Here is a 16775-nt window from a genome sequence, read left to right on the forward strand (position 1 = left end):
TAGAATCTGATAACCGCTTCCTCTTCTGCGATACCTATTAGAAGAAAATGTTGCCTTCTTGGCACAATTTAAATATTCTGATGTTTTTCTTTGTTCGTAAATGTTGCCATTTAGTTTTAAGCTTAAACGAAAATATTATTAAATAAAAACTAAAGAAATTTAAATAACATATTTATATTATCATTTAGAATACTATAATTAAAATGTTTATATAAATATATATTAAAAAAAAGAGCTAAAATGTCAGTATCAAACAAATAAAAGTAAACATGTCAAAAAGCTGACAATTTGACAATGATTCGTTTCTAACTTCATAATTATAAATAATTTTAGTGTTGCCATTACCCTTCACCATTGCAGTTTTTTGTGGAAATTTAAACGAAAATTACATGAGTCATCGTTCATGGTATAAAAAATATGCCGAAGTATATCTGCAGTTATTCGTTATTTATTTAAAAAAAAAATAGTTGATTTTCTTTTTAAATCGATTGACGTATTTTTTATTATGTCATATTTAAGGCATTTAAACTTAACTGCTTCATTGCGAACGGTAACTCCATAAAAGCATACCATAATAAATTAATTTCTGATCAAGTTGAAATTTATTTTTTAATGTTATTCGATGTACAAAATCAACTTTACAACATAATAAAATTTTTAGTAATCGACTATAGGCAGATGAAAATTCATCGCTGGCAGCACTGGTAAGTTCTTCAATCTTATTCACTAGCAATACAAACAAAACAAACATTGAATCGAGGAAATCGCAATTTAATTTATTACCTATTTCGTCGCAGGTGTATTATATTTCGTGCTGTCGTCGGTTGCGCAGTAAATTTGGTGGCAAAATGAAAAAACACGATTGATCGTTCCTCACAAATTTATCTCAACTTGATAAATAGATAATAAATATTGCAATCGTCAATCTGTGGAGATATAAACGGACGTACTCAATCTCAGTGTAGATTAGTCCGTCTGGGTAGAAGAATCTTTGAAAAACGATTATGCAGAAACTTTAGAAAACAATACAGTGTGGTTGTTTTCGCGCGGTGTAAAGTTTGGGTTGTGTTCGATTTTTGAATTAAATAAAAATAAAATGGAGACCTATATAGGAGGACTTTTACCCGAGTATTTTTATAATTTTGTGGAAGAATTGGATGAACATCCATGGTTATTTTCTGCTCTTGCATCGATGCTGGTCGGCTTGAGTGGAATCCTGCCTTTGTTAATAATTCCTATCGACGAAACAGCGTCTTTTAAAGACGGAGGTAAGTGAATTTATTTTAAACTTTAAAACGAACTATTTATAATTTTCTTGTGTCATCTCGTAATTTTTAACAGAACAAAGAAAGATCGCGCGTTAAATTCTTAGAAAATATATATCATTTAACCTCTTTCCAATACAATGTTTATTTATAATTTAATTTTAAGAATGATTTCATTGCTTATTTTACATTTCTTCCATAACCTCGTATCACTCGAAGTAACTAACAGAATAAATACGTTTCTACGGCTTATATACACTGATTTGATTATTTTTTTTACCACAATATATATACAGCGATTAATAAATGTACACGCAATATTTAGTAATAATTATTAACGAAAGAATATACTGATTCATTATTTTTTCTTCAACTTTAAAAACAGCTTTTTAGCAGTAGCAAGTTGTTAATAGAAAGAGTTTATTACATTACAAACAAAATGATAAGAATTTGGTATTCCTTTGTTATGGTAATTTGTTTTATCAGTCCCTTTAATGTACTATATTGAAGGTCACGGATTAGTCAATTGAACATTAGCATTGATAAACATACCTAGAAAGAATATTTTATATGACATAATCATCAATACAGCTATATGAAAAGGTAACATGATCTGTCTGATATTATTTTTGACAATTTTTTATTTAGCAATTTACCTCAACATTTTTTATTTTGCTATTTCTATAAAGTTAATGCATAAATATTAATTAAAATAAGAATATGATATAAATTGTCATTGAAAGGTTTCTTTATACAAATAATTGGTCAAACTCACATCAAGACAGTCTCAAAAATCTCAATAAAGATAATATATAAATATTGATTAAGATTAATATATAATTGTGCTTCCAGTTTTTAAAGTGAGTGAGCTAATGTACTTCTAAAAATAAGGAACATTGCTATATAGTCCCCAAAGATGATGGAATATTGACATAGTAGAAATGACTAATATTTCTTACGGTATCAATGTCAATGAACTAAAGTGATTGATTACCATTCATCATTTGACAGTTGGCATCTCTGAAGTAAAATTTAAAAAATTATGGGTGTATATTAAACATTTTTTATAAAGACTTTCAACTAGGCCGTAGGGTTTGTAGATCCTTAACATGATATAATAGATAAATATTTTTTTTATGATATATGTCAGTGGTCAAAGAAAAAGGCCTAATGTGATCACCACTGCCAATAGACGTTAATAACAGACTTACAAACCATTCTTTATTTCTTTAATGCACCATCAAACTTGGAAACTGTAGTTGTGTTCCCTGTGCCTGATGTTACACGGGTTCTCTCAACCTTACAAAGAGTTGTTGTTGGGCGATGTAATATGTTGTTGTCAGTTTTTTGAAGCAGAATAACAACAACCCCACGGGTAGATAACATCATTACATCTCCATTCAAAACTCATAACATTTATTTGATATGGTTTTGACAGTTGTAAATATTTAAAATTTTGTTTGTTATTAAGTTTACAGAGAATATAGTATAATAGACAATATAAAAAACAATTAAATATGTTTTATAAAAACATCTTTTAAATTATTTATTTATTTATGTACCAACAGAGTATACAGAGAATTACATAAATGAAAAATGTGTACAAAGGGATAACTTATCTCTAACAAGAGATCTCTTCCAGAAACCCTGAAATTATATTACCTGAAACAAGTTACCTATACTTTATCAAACCATAAACACATTACAAATAATTTTAACCGATCAAGTTGTAGAATCTCCACAATATTTAATATAGAAACAAAAGAATCTTGATTAGCAAACACTATATGATATTTAAAATAAAAAAGGTACATAAGCAATAGTCTGTGTTTGTCATCACACAACAAAAATGAGGTAAAAGTTAATATTTAAGGGTATATATAGACAATTTTTTATGAATAGATAGATCAAATGAATTAAGATAAATTCTAATCAAACATTCAATAAAGTTAAAAAAATCTAAATTTAATACAATAGCTATCTGTTTTCTTCCAATCCTTTCAGATTATGGGTTTTTTTGTACTGTCATCGAACTTTATTTATAAAGACAAGATAAACGGAGATGAAATCTCTATTTGAATTTTGAAAACAAGTGATAACTATTTAACATAAGATGGATTACATTTTGCTGTTGGCAACACATACACACGCGTATGTATAGAGGGCCTTATTAATCGATCGTCCTCTAAGCAGCACTTTTGTTGCTAGGTGTCAGACCGGTAAATAATTATATACACAGGTATAGAACGACACAACTAAAAAGTATCATCGGCAAATTCAATAAAACCGATTACTGCCGATTTATACAACCAATATAAATAGCTTCTTGTCGCGGTATTCGACGCTATTCGTCGCTATAGATTCTCGCGTCAGTTCAACTCGAAAAAGCAAGTTCATATAAATCGACGTGTCATATTGACGAATATATTAGTTCATATGATATAACAAATTATTACGTTGGTGTAAATATTGATAATTTGGAATAGCTTACTTAATTTGGATGTGATCGTTTTTACGAATTTTGCCGATGCTACATCTAAGTTGTGTCATACTATACTGAGGTATATAATATCTTACCTGTGTTTGCAGCCCCTCATATACGTGGACAAGGGTCCACGTATATGAGGACCCTTTCCTGTGTCCTGATTCTTTAACATAGTTTATGCTAAATTAACCAAAGATAGAATAAGTGGTTAACACATGAAATCATAGCAAGCAAATTAATAAACAGTCATTTTCTCAGTTATAATATATCTAACTGAATCTGCTTTACTCGCGAAATTAAATATAAGCTTCCAGTTCCAACCCCCATTTTACTTCATTAGGGATGGAGTTTCGTAAAATCCGTTCTTGTGGTTAAAAAGCGGACGTCTTACACTTCCTATAGGGAACCTGCTTGCTACATTTCAAGTCTATAATTGACATCGTTTCTGAGATTTCGTGCTTAATCGTGGTAAAAAGTTCTTTACTTTTATATATATAAATTTAGGCATTTCCTTGTTAACCTTTCTTATAAAAAAATAAAAAGTAAACATGGTATAAAACTCGTTGTCGCTCGCGGCTACGCTCGAGTTTAAGTAATTAATCAGTTTTAGTGCTCGATCAACAATAGCACGTGGTATTGTTGATCAAAGTGTACTTTTTCATATCAAATTTAACAGAAAGAAGAGTTCCTTTCGTATTTATCGTCACAGATGTTGATATATAAAATGCCATCTTAAAATTCAAGTTCGATTCAGAAAACATCTTCAATCATGACTTGCTATATTTTCCTTCCGCCAGTTTAAAAAAATATAGTCATCTATACTAATATCATACACCGGCATCTTACGAAATTGGTATAAAGCAACCTTGAACTTCAAGAAAGAACTTGACTACTTTTTAATACATAAAACATACATACATACTGGTATAAAATAATTTGAACAGTTGTTATCGTTGTGATATTTATCACCCATTTCACACACCGCCTTACTGTTTAAGGCTTCAATACTCAGCCTTATTGCCTTTGCTGATAGTATGACTCGTATTTCACAGAAATTGAAACAGTATCAGGACGCCAAGCAGTCATGATTTATGTATAAATTAATTTTTAACTTTTCCCTTATTTATGCCTATAAAGCTTTAGATTTTTGGGACGATGGCTCGATTCTCTGGTCAGGTTAATTAATGTTAGTCGTGTTTTCAGACTGAATACAAATTTATTCAGAATTACTTAATTAATTTTTGATTTTTTGAATTTGAATCGATTGAGAATTAACAGTTTTGTTTTACTATTTTAATTATTCAATTAGATGAAAAAAAAAACGAATGTAACTGTCAAATATTAATACTTGATATGTCATATCTTCCTTGTCTCGAAAGTTCTCGAAACTTTATCATACCGTAATCATAAATATAGCTAAGTTATTAAGTATACATTATAAAAGTATGAGTTTTGATTATTTGAGTATCTTCAATAGCAAAAAAACATTATATAAAGTCTTGCCCAAATGCTGCATATATGTATCTACACTACAGTTTGTATTTTTTGTGCTCACATATTTTTCAATTGCATTGAATAATATTAGGTGATAAACTATTGAATTTACTTTCAAATTTCAATATTACATCTTTAATATTAGGATTATGAATTTGAATGTAACTAACTCTCTCTATCTGTTTGTTTCTCTTTCATAGCTAAACCACTAAACTGAATTTGATAAAATTTGTAATGAAGCAAGCTTCAGCTTCAAGGCTACTTTTTATAACAAACGACCGACGATGACGATGAAATTGCGAGCGAATTCGCAGACGCAACTATATAGGCTAACTATAATAAATGGTAAAAAAAGACTACAGTTTTTAATATCAGGTTTAAAAATACTAGCCGTTTTTAAGAAAGCACGTGCCCTGCTCCGTATCTTTCTGAGTAAAGACCATCTAATATAAAAATATTTATAAATCAATTCAGTCTGATAGAATCTGAGATTAGTGCATTCTATCAAACAAACAAGCAATCATTTTTTTCCTAATTTTAGAATAAATCGATAACTCTGAGTACGATTGCGATGTCGAGTTGTGAAACTGTTAGGTAACTTGCCTGGAGTGCTTTACAGTGATAAAAAAATAGATATTGATTATTGCGACATCAGCTGTCTAGGAAAATATAGTATGAGGTGAAAACGAAAAACATCAAGATCACTGTGAGAAACCGTAAGCTAGCCAACGCTGGCAGCTTGGTGTAGAATCTCGGATTACCGCACGTAGGATAAAGTTTTAATAATTTTTATCAAAAGAGAAATATTTAAAAGTAAATTTTAATGTGGTTTATTTCTCACTATTTATGTGCACGTGCGCATGAAACATACAAAAAAATCTTAAAAAAAAACAATATTTTATCTTCATCTTTCATTTCTTCCACATTATAGTATCTTTTTTTTTTTATTCGAATGATGTCATCGAGCAATGACTTTCTTTTGTCGGGTTTTTTTCTAGATACTTGTGTAAAATTCTGATATGTTATTATATCTGTGAATAAAGATTACGTATCACATAAGTTACTTTAGAAACAGACATATTTAATGCAAGTTTAATATACCATCGTACGATATATACTTGAGTGTTATCTGAAGTGTGATCGTGACGAATATAAAAATTAATTTGCTGAAGTATAATGTAACGAAGGGGCATGTAGTTGTCACGGTAATCATTACCGACTCTAGATTGCACCAAACGGTCAATATATAAACAATGATATTTACATATGTATGTAACAAGTTTTTTGATTCAATGTATACAAGATACAAATCCGTCTGGATTGCTAATCAACTCCTCTTATTCTACTGCTAAACAGCAATACTAAATTTTGTGGAGGTCCGATTTGAAACAAATTTGTTACTGTGACTACAGGCACAAACGACGAAGGCGTTATGAATTGGTTGATATTTCTTACAGTGCCAGATATTTGAAAGTCTGCCTGCCAGTAAAATATATAATAATAAATAAAATAATTTAAAAAAATAAATGAAATAAAAATTAAAAAAGCTTTTATTCCATGCATAAATTTACATATTACGTTATACAGTTTTTTGAATGTTATATAAAAATAATGTTTTGAATATTAAGAAACAAATATTGAAATTTTAAATATATAATTTTGAATCCATTGGTAAGGTGTTTCTTCTTGGAAAACTTGTGTTTGCATGAACCCCTCTCACGTGAAGGAATAAAATGTATAAAACAAACAAATTATTGCTAACAAAACTTCTCTTAAAATAAACACAACGTGGATCCAGCCTAAATAAAAGAGGCGTACAATTTTGGCGACCTTATCACTGCATAGCGATCTCTTCTAGGCAAGGACTAACTAGATACTACACAAAGACAAGATTGGACGTCCTACATCGGCTTAGGCTAATTGTCAAACCGAAACAAGCAATTACAATAATGATAAAACGACAACGATCGTACCGACCGGTTGCGACAACACCGAAATAATACACTTTGGCGATTTCTTTTTTAAAATCGATTGCAAAGGTTTTTCACAATTAACTTATCGTGACGCTTTCAACACAACTCTTATTAACACAAAGGCAGCGGTTATAACATGTCCACTAAATTTAGATTGCTTGTAAAATTCAGTTTTTCTACATAATTTCGCATGAGGTGATACGAATGGTCGAAGTGATTTTGGAATTAAAAAAAGGTAGGTATTGTGTGCATTGTAAGACTTAATTACACTAATTAATTATAATAAATTCCTGAATGGCGGTCATTATATATGGCGCCCGAATGGAAAAACGCAAATACTTACTGTGTATGGTGCTTTCTACACGTGAACTATATAAATGTTAGGTTATACATTGAAATTGATTTTTAAATACACGTTTTGTATTCAATATTTAATTCATATTGCTTAGGACTTGCTAACCTTTTTCGCCTTAGCAGCCACTTATCTAAAGCTAACCAGCAATACTTCCGCTGTTGTGTTCTGGTTTAAAGGGGAAGTGAGCCAGTATTACAACAGGCACGAAAGACATAATTATTTGTCCCCGAGGTTGTAGGCACATTTAATACGTAAGGAATCTTTAGTGTCATTGTCTTTGTGCGATGGTAAATATATTAGGCATATTTAAGTAACTTATTGATCTGCGTACATCACATAAAAAATGTATCGTTTGAATGAAATGCTGCTACCAGACAACCGTTTCGATATTGTATTTGTTAGGACACCTTCGATTAATTCCTATGACTCATATTATGTTATTCTTTACTGTACTTAGTTGCTACTATCGATTCACGCTGGCTTCGCATGGTGTCACGCAATTTCTTAATAAAGACTCCGAATATAATTTAAAGCATATAGCATTTTAGAAATGGATTATTATTTCCAAAGATGCTATAGTCAGTTACAATCGAAGAAGGAATAAAGATAAACAAACCTATGATATACCTACTTAGAGTTTACGATTAATACATTCTTATTTATAATCCAATCTTCAATACCTAAATTGGATTATAAATGAATGTAAGCACTGTAGTAACAATAAGTGTAAGCACTTAACTACCTATATTTTACTTCCAAAATTCTGATAATAGTTTCGACGACGTCCAAAAAGGCCAATTCTTCGCAAATTTATTGTGAATACATAGATTAATCAAAATCGCATTGGACAACGTGGTGGAATACGTTCCAAACCCTTAATGGAAGAGGAGGCCTTATCCCAGCTGTGGGAAATTTACAGGCTGTTACTTTACTTTTAATCAAAATCTCGACTTCTGGTTGGAATAGAGTATACATACAAACGAACATACTTCTTATTAATGTAAGTATAGATAGAAAAGCAAGACTAAAACTTTTGACATAGAAGGCGGTCAGCCTTGTATGATTGGAATTAGGAAGAGATAAAATAAACATCGCTATTACGAGAAGCGTCACGTATCTGTTATCGGTCGAAGCGTAGATACCGTTGGGACCAGATTGTCCTAGTGTAGATTACGTTTTTTATCTTAATATGGTAAGTTGAGATCGTTTTGACCTCCGTGACTTTCGATAAATATAGATTTTGCTCTCCTTTGTTTTCTTAATATAAGATAAAATTTACTAAGAACAATCTAAATACATATATGTATATTGTATTGGATACTCAATTGTATATTACTTTTATTTATGTAATGCTTTTGTATGTGTGTAATCTTATTGAACACATATATGAATGGTTTAGTTTTGTTTGTATGAGTGGATGGTTTAAATTGTACCAATTAGATGGCACTTCAATCGAATACTAAGATCTCACTTTCCCGACTTTGTACGAAACCTTTGTCTCGTACAAATGGTTAGTGTTATATGAACAACTAGCGGTGCCCGCGATCTTGTACGCGTCTGAATTTAACAAAAAAAAATTTTGTAGCCTAAGTTACTCCTTATTATATCAGTTATCTGCCGGTGAAAATCCCGTTAAAATCAGTCCCGCCGTTCCAGGGATCAGCCGAAACAAACACACAGACAAACAGAGAGGCAGACAGAAATTCTAAAAAATCTTTATTTTTTTATATGTACCATGTATACAAACATATGCATTGAGTTAAATAGGCTATTTTAATATACCAAACAGACTCCAATTTTATTATATGTATAGATTTATAGCTCGTGTGTTCGGATTGCATGAGTTCGTGCATCGTTTATGCGATTAACACGTTCACTGCCACCTAAATTTTTCCTATGCTCATAGCGATGCCGCCATACATAATGCCGCGAACACGCTAAGCGTGTCCCCGGCATCGCTAGATAAATTGTATGGACAAGCGTAGCGTGTCCACTGGCACAGGAACAAAAAAATTATCATTTTTTTGTTAAAACGGTCTTTGTTAGTTAATATTTCTTGTGTTATGCAATAATTAAGGTGTTTAGAATAATGTTGTCAGTGTTTTATCCTGGAATTATGACAAAAAACCGCTTTTATGGTAAGTAAACATCATAATGTAATCAGTGGTTGTAAAACTTTTTAATAAATTCCCACATATCATATTTATATTGGTGTCGAATTTGATATATACTTTTTATCGCGTTATGATTTAGTTCGTATTTCAATAAAAAAATTGTTCATGATATATACTGTTACCTGTTATCTACTGTTGTATCCCTGCAAAGGATGCGGGTCAGTTTGAAAGTAGCAAGGTATAATCAAATAAAATAAAATAGAACTTTCAATACAAATTAAAACAGAGTTTAAATTTCGCTTCATAAAGTGTCCATAAAAATCCACCTTCTTTTTTTGTTTTCTCAAATACATACTTATTAATTTCTAAAATCAATTTTTATCTCACTTGTTTCGTTCACTTTCTTATTAGTTGCTAGAAATGTTCAAAGGTCATAGGATATCGATTCGGTGCACGTGTCTTGATATAATAATAAAGAACAATTAAATAAGTAATAATTAATAAACAAATAATTAAAAAATAATCAAGCTTCTTGTAAGCTAAACTCGTTTTATTGTTTCATTACTTCAATTCTTGTAACACGAATTTGAAGTTGACATGAGTTTACATTTTTAAGGTAAATCAGCCTTATTTAGTGTTTAATTTTATATATTTGGTGTATGTATGTGGTAGTTAATGATTAATCGAACTAACATATAGGTACTTGTAATACATAATCAGTATCAACATAACACAAAGTAAGACAATTTAGTATAAACTTTGTCATTAAATAGGAATGGCAGAATTACGGCTTATATAGTTTTCAACCGACTTCCAAAAGGAGGAGGTTATCAATTCGATTCAATAACTATAACTACATTATATAATCGTAAATCGACTTTTAAGTAGTCTAATATTTTTCATTTCATTTAACTTAGGAAGACTCTAAAAAATATGTTGAATACGCAATTATTTTTATTACTTTTTCGTGCATATTAATTTGTTTTAAAATAGTGTTTTGTTTGAAGTCGGTTTTTCTTTTTGTTAAAATTTTTATTTATACTACAAAGGTGTATAAATTTTTATAATAATAGATATTTGTACAAAAAAAAAATGTAACAAAGTTCCGCAAATTTGAGAAAACAATAACAAAATTAGTTCAATTTTCAACAAATTGGTAATAAGCCATAAAGGCTAAAGCTGTGCAATTTACTAGGCCCTTAGATTTAATATTTTTTAATTTATAGACAGTTGCTGCAATTGTCGGTAGTAGTGATCCGATATATGCTTGAGCTTCTCCTTGGATACGATCGAGAGGGACGTCATTCGTTTCATACTTGTCTGAACCTGTTTTTCGCGCCGCGCCGCGGTGCCGAGCGGTAAATAGTAGGCATTAGATTAACGATTAACGGGCTTCTGCATATTAACGAAAGTTAACGTGTCCGTTAACATTTTTAAAAGTTAACTTAAAAGTTAATTCGTTAATCAAAATGTTAACTTCGTTAATTAACGATTAACGGATTAACGAGTTAATGCCCAGCTATGTTCGCGGCGTGGCTATAGAAATTCGCATGAACACGCTAGGCGTGTCGCTGGCACTGAACGTGTTAAACTGAAATTGTGAACAATTATTATGGAAACGTGCGTCAGGATTTCTGACACGGTACTTTCAATGTATCGCAACACATATTATAAAATATCACTTGCTAGAACTTTATGTGCACTAAGTTAATTAAAGTATAAGGTACTTATAAAAATAAATAATTAATTAGTCATCCACGATTCAAAAATAATTCACTTAAGTCTCATTCGTGAAATTTTATCATCTGAGTTACGGTGATATGCCATTTTAATACGAGTGCCTTACGAATGTTATAATTGTTATAGTCAATATTCCATAACACGGTCTCACATATCACACTCGTAATCTTCGGTGAGTTTTGAGTTTCTTCTTACAGAATATCTCGATAGATACTATATACGAGTACATAAGAATTATTAACATTAAGTCCTTACATAGAATCAGTTAATTGCAGAATTTTTTTTGTACTGTATAAATCTTGATAGCTTGGAATGGTGGCAAAAATGCTAGCAGTATTTCCCTGCTGAATCGCAATTCCGATTCTCGGGGTAAATAACGAACCAATCTCCTGTCACCAGTGGAGGCAATAAGGTGTTAGAAACATTGAATGTTAAATTAATATAATAGATTCTTAATGGTATTCAAATAACCTACTGAATGTGTGACTAGTTATTAGCATCTCGGCTCGCGTTTTGTGGGTTGTTCTTCAAAAAGACCTGGGTGTTCAAGCTTCATACCAACACCATATTCTGTTCAGTGGATTGTCCGTGAAAGAGCAACGAACAGGGTTACTTTCACTCTTATAATATTAGTAAAGATTTTAAGCAAGATACGTATATTAAATATTTTTTATTTGTAAAATAACTACGTGTTTGCATAAGGTCATACAATAAATATTCGTGACAAAGAAGTAAAGACAAAACAAAAGATCGTATTTTTTTAATAGGTATAGGTTAAAAATGGACATTACACAGTTTAAGAGAGTTATAAATAATACTTATAGTAGATAACCTACATCGAGCTAGCGATCTCTGTATCAAGTATTTCACTGACCCGATGACCTTACTGTTATTGTTTGTTTATGTCTGTTATACTCGGAAATCCGTAAGTTTTTATAATTTATTTGCATACCTTGTAACCGGTGTGTCGTCTCTTAAAAATATGTTTTTAAATCTATACATTAAAAATAACAAAAAAGTGTTTTAAGTAACGTATTATAAAAAGTATGCATGTTGACGAGTTAAATTATTGAATATATTTATATAGCTTGTCTTCATAATTAATTTGTCTTTGGTCTTAGTGTGTGACGAAAAACGATTTTTTTTTATAACAATGTAATTTTAAGTCCAATATGCATCCTTTTTACTCTAACATATTTAGTTAATGATTAAAGTTGTACTTTTAGTAGGTACTTGTAGTAGGAGCTGAGATGGCCAGGTGGTTAGAACGCGTGCATCTTAACCGATGATTGCAGGTTCAAACCCAGGCAAGAACCACTATATAGTAATTTTTTCCTATTGTCTTTTGTTTAGTAGCTTTTGTTATAGATTATGTAAACAGCAATGTCCAATGTTTTTGATAGTCTCAGTTACGAATACAATGTTATTTAGAAGTTGTCATTAAGAAAGTTACATGCTATTAATTTACTACTCCGTTGATTTTTTTTTATTAGATTCCGTTGGTTTCGGATCTAGCGTAGTTTATTCAAAATCAAAATATACTTTATTCAAGTAGGCTTTTACACGAAGTTTTGAATGTATTTAATAAGAAATATTATTTGAATATGTAGATTTGACCGAGAACAAGCAAGAAACTCAGTAGTTACTCTTTTTCAACGTTTAAAAATAGTCATGTCAGTTACAGTTATAAATGTATGTAATAAATTCTGCCTGGAAGTCAAAAAGTATAATACATATACAATAATGTTGCTAGGATATTGTTCTACACGTGCAGGTTTCCATTTCTACAAAGCACGAAATATAATACATTATAATTACGGTCGGATTCTTTAATAGCATCAAAATTATTACATTTTTTCATTATCAGACAGCTAGGTATCAACTTCAATATCATGGTTGGCATGTTTTTTTTATAGTCACGATACCTTATCTAGGTAGAATTGAAGTTAATTTAATGTTACTAACACGGTTTATACCGAATTAATGTCTATAATACTTTCTAACTCTAGAGCCAGTGTGACTCCAGACACGTGATACGTGTTAGTTCGTGAGGTTGAGGGCGAATATTTCTTGCATTACCAATGTGTATGCGTTTATGACTTACCAACGGTTGATCCATTTGCCTATCCTATTAACTATTGATATAATCCAAAATAAATACATACTCTTATCATCATTCATCGTCTTTTCCCTCAGTCATAATCCCATGGAATGACTATTCAATATGAAAGGAACTAGCTCAATTCGAGGACAGTGTAGATAACAGCCAGTTACAGAGAAGTTCTTGATGAAGGTATCTCATTGTCCTATTATCTTTAAGCAATACATGAATCTTCGGCTATGGTCACATTTTAAAGACCGTAGATGTACAGAAAATAAAAAAAAAGATAATTGATTGTAATCTATTCAATAGTTATAATTTAACAAAGAACTATTATTAAAGAGAGAGAGAAAATAGGTAGGTACTGGCTAGTTAAAGAGCGATACGACGGCTGTATAAGAAAAAAAGTGAAAAATGTAATCTAACTTCAAGAAAATTGCGAGATTACTGATCATACTTACTCCTTAAGGTCGTAACGTCACTGATCTCACCCTCATCATAGGACATTATGTTAACGCGTTCAAATGTAAAAACGGTCATTTAATATAAAAGAAAATATAATTACGATCAAAATCGCAATACAATGGCTTGCATTAAATGGTTTTGTAGCGTAAAGGTAGCTCAACTAGAACAATAAGTACGGAAGCGCGATTATATAAGCATTGGCTTCCTTTAACATTTAGAATTACTTTAAGAAGATATTACTTAATGTTGTAACGATAGGAGCAATGCCTCTGGCTGAATGTAAATAAAGTATTTGAGGTACATATTAAATATATGTTCAAATGGTCAAGGTCACTTTGTTTTTTTTTTTTATTATTTATGCATTTATAACATTCACGTTTAAAAGGCGACTACTTATTTTCTTTGTTATTTTGAAATATTTTATATAAAGTTTATTTCTAAACTAGCTGTGCCCGCGACCTTGTACGCGTTTGAATAAACAAAAAAGTTAATGTTATTGTAGCCTAAGTTACTCCTTATTATATCAGTTATCTGTCAGTGAAAGTCCCGTAAAAATCGGTCCAGCTGTTCCAGAGATTAGCCGGAACAAACAGACAGACAGACAACAAATGTTATTTTGGTATACATACATATACGTTAAGTAAAAAAGAGCTATTTTAATATTACAAATAGACACTCCAATTTAATTAAATGTATAGATTCTTATTGCATTTGACAAGTTTCGTTTGGGTATAAATGGAAGGTGATAAATAAAAAATGAAAATAACAATCGATCGATTTTTGCGTAATGAGAATTGATGGAACTTTCGAGTGATGAGAATAAAACGAATATGAGTTCGTAAAACGAATTTGACAAGTAATCTCGAGTGGACATCTGAACAGTAAAATGATCACGGTATGGACATGAAATGAAAAAGGATTAACGCCATATCGCAAGATTCTTACGTATGAATGTAGATTTATACCTATAATAAGGCAAGAAGTTTGAAGATAGCGAATAGATAGATTTGAGGGATGATAATCCATGAAGAAGGTATCTGAATATAAAACTAGAAATGTCATAAGTGGAAACTACAGTGATGTTTTTCTGGTCGTTTTGTAACCGAGTATAACATTAATATGTAAAAGTGTGTGCAAACACAAGTGCATCATCTTTTCCCCCACTCATAATCCGAAGGAACGACTATATTTATTATTCAATATGAAGGGAGCTTTGTTCCAGGACAAACAGTGTAAATAACAGGCTGTTACTGAGAATCGATGAAGATCTTTCATTGTACTGTTTGGACCTCTGATTCAGCGACATAAAAGCGAGCTACTAGTGACGTTGTAGAAAAAAAAAAACTACCATTGTCCACAAGTAAATGACATACCGCAAACAATGTTTGTGTATTTATGTACGCACGAATACATAATCAGACCTTGATATTTTGCATATGGTGTCAAGTTCCGATATCATTAATTACCTTTTGAATTTTCAGTTATTGCTTAAATTTTTACCATTTATAATGATGATTAAATTAGTTTAAAAACATATTCTTTACCATTAACAACGTGTATATGGACATATCCTTCATTCCTCTCTTCTTAAAATATCAATAAATAATAGTATTTATTATAGTTTCTAAATATAATACTGAATACTTATTAAATATGAGGGATTTTTGTGGACTAAAACAAATTGCATATTCCTTCAAAATGAAAGTACATGTGCTGAAATCGCAATAAATGATGATGTTCTCCTAATCGTTTTCTACGACGCCGGCCAAAGAAATGCTCAAAAACAAGTTGGTACTGCGCGGGAGAAATAACACAGGAATATGCGCGAGAACAGATGTGTTCTCTGATCCCTTTCCGTCATAGTGTGATAGAACAGCAATAACTGCTTTGGTCCGAGAAGACAGAGAAGCGCTTGATTAGTTTTTCAAACACAAGAAATTCCGAGTTACTCCTAAGAACTTCTTAGTAGAAAACCCAAATACATTATATTCCCTTTAAGCTAACTTCTAAGCCAGCAGTCGGCAACCTTTTGGTAGGCAAGGGTCATAAGGTGGCAAAATAAATCATAGCCCCCATATCATATCATAATCATAGTCATGATATTAACCGTAGAAGCCCAATTTACCTGTGCATAATTAGTATTAATTAGTCATATTCCATAGAAAAAGAAAAATGCTGTTTAAAAGTGTTAAAACATACAGAATTTAATTCGTATACATTAAATTATCTTTATATGTTTGGGCTTTATCGCTAGAAAAATAAGAGAAAGAAAATGAAATCTACAAAGTACTTAAATAGGAAACTGATTTTATACAAAATTTAGTGTAATGTCTGAAGTTGCATTTGAGAGGCTATTTCTTGTATGTTACCTGTCATATTAGTCAACTTTTTTACAAAACATTCGCGGGCCGCAAGGAAGGAGTTCGCGGGCCGCGTATTGAAAACCGCTGTTCTAAGCCATCGTGACAATTAGGCGAGTTATTTATAACAAGTAATTAAGTCAACAAGGGGCATCTCAAATTCTCATTATATCTAAATAATAATTTTATTCCATTAACAATTTACAACAAAACCATTCGCCTTATCAGTCGAGTGCCAGCTTATCACTACGTGAGCGAGCCCGCTCTCGAAAACCCTGATAAAAGTGATCTCTAGCTTCACCGCAAGAGTGACAGCCCTACTGATGTCGTTTCCCTCCGACCTTTTATTGTATATTGCACAAACTCTAAGATAATGTTTATTTTATCATTGATAAATAAAGTACTTTTAAATTTCGATGATTA

The 16775-nt window shown here is 31.0% G+C and overlaps 1 protein-coding gene across 1 annotated transcript in view; it reads left to right on the forward strand.

Annotated features, from left to right (window-relative positions):
- The first annotated feature begins 759 nt into the window (after window positions 1-759).
- LOC124539765 (zinc transporter ZIP13 homolog) overlaps window positions 760-16775 on the forward strand; it is a 34629-nt gene continuing 18613 nt past the window's right edge. Inside the window, exon 1 of the mRNA XM_047117113.1 lies at window positions 760-1268. Coding sequence (XP_046973069.1) covers window positions 1097-1268 — 172 coding nt within the window. The 5' untranslated portion in view covers window positions 760-1096. The remainder of the gene's footprint in view (window positions 1269-16775) is intronic.

Source organism: Vanessa cardui, chromosome 23 (genome assembly GCF_905220365.1).
Source record: "Vanessa cardui chromosome 23, ilVanCard2.1, whole genome shotgun sequence".
NCBI lineage: Eukaryota > Metazoa > Arthropoda > Insecta > Lepidoptera > Nymphalidae > Vanessa > Vanessa cardui.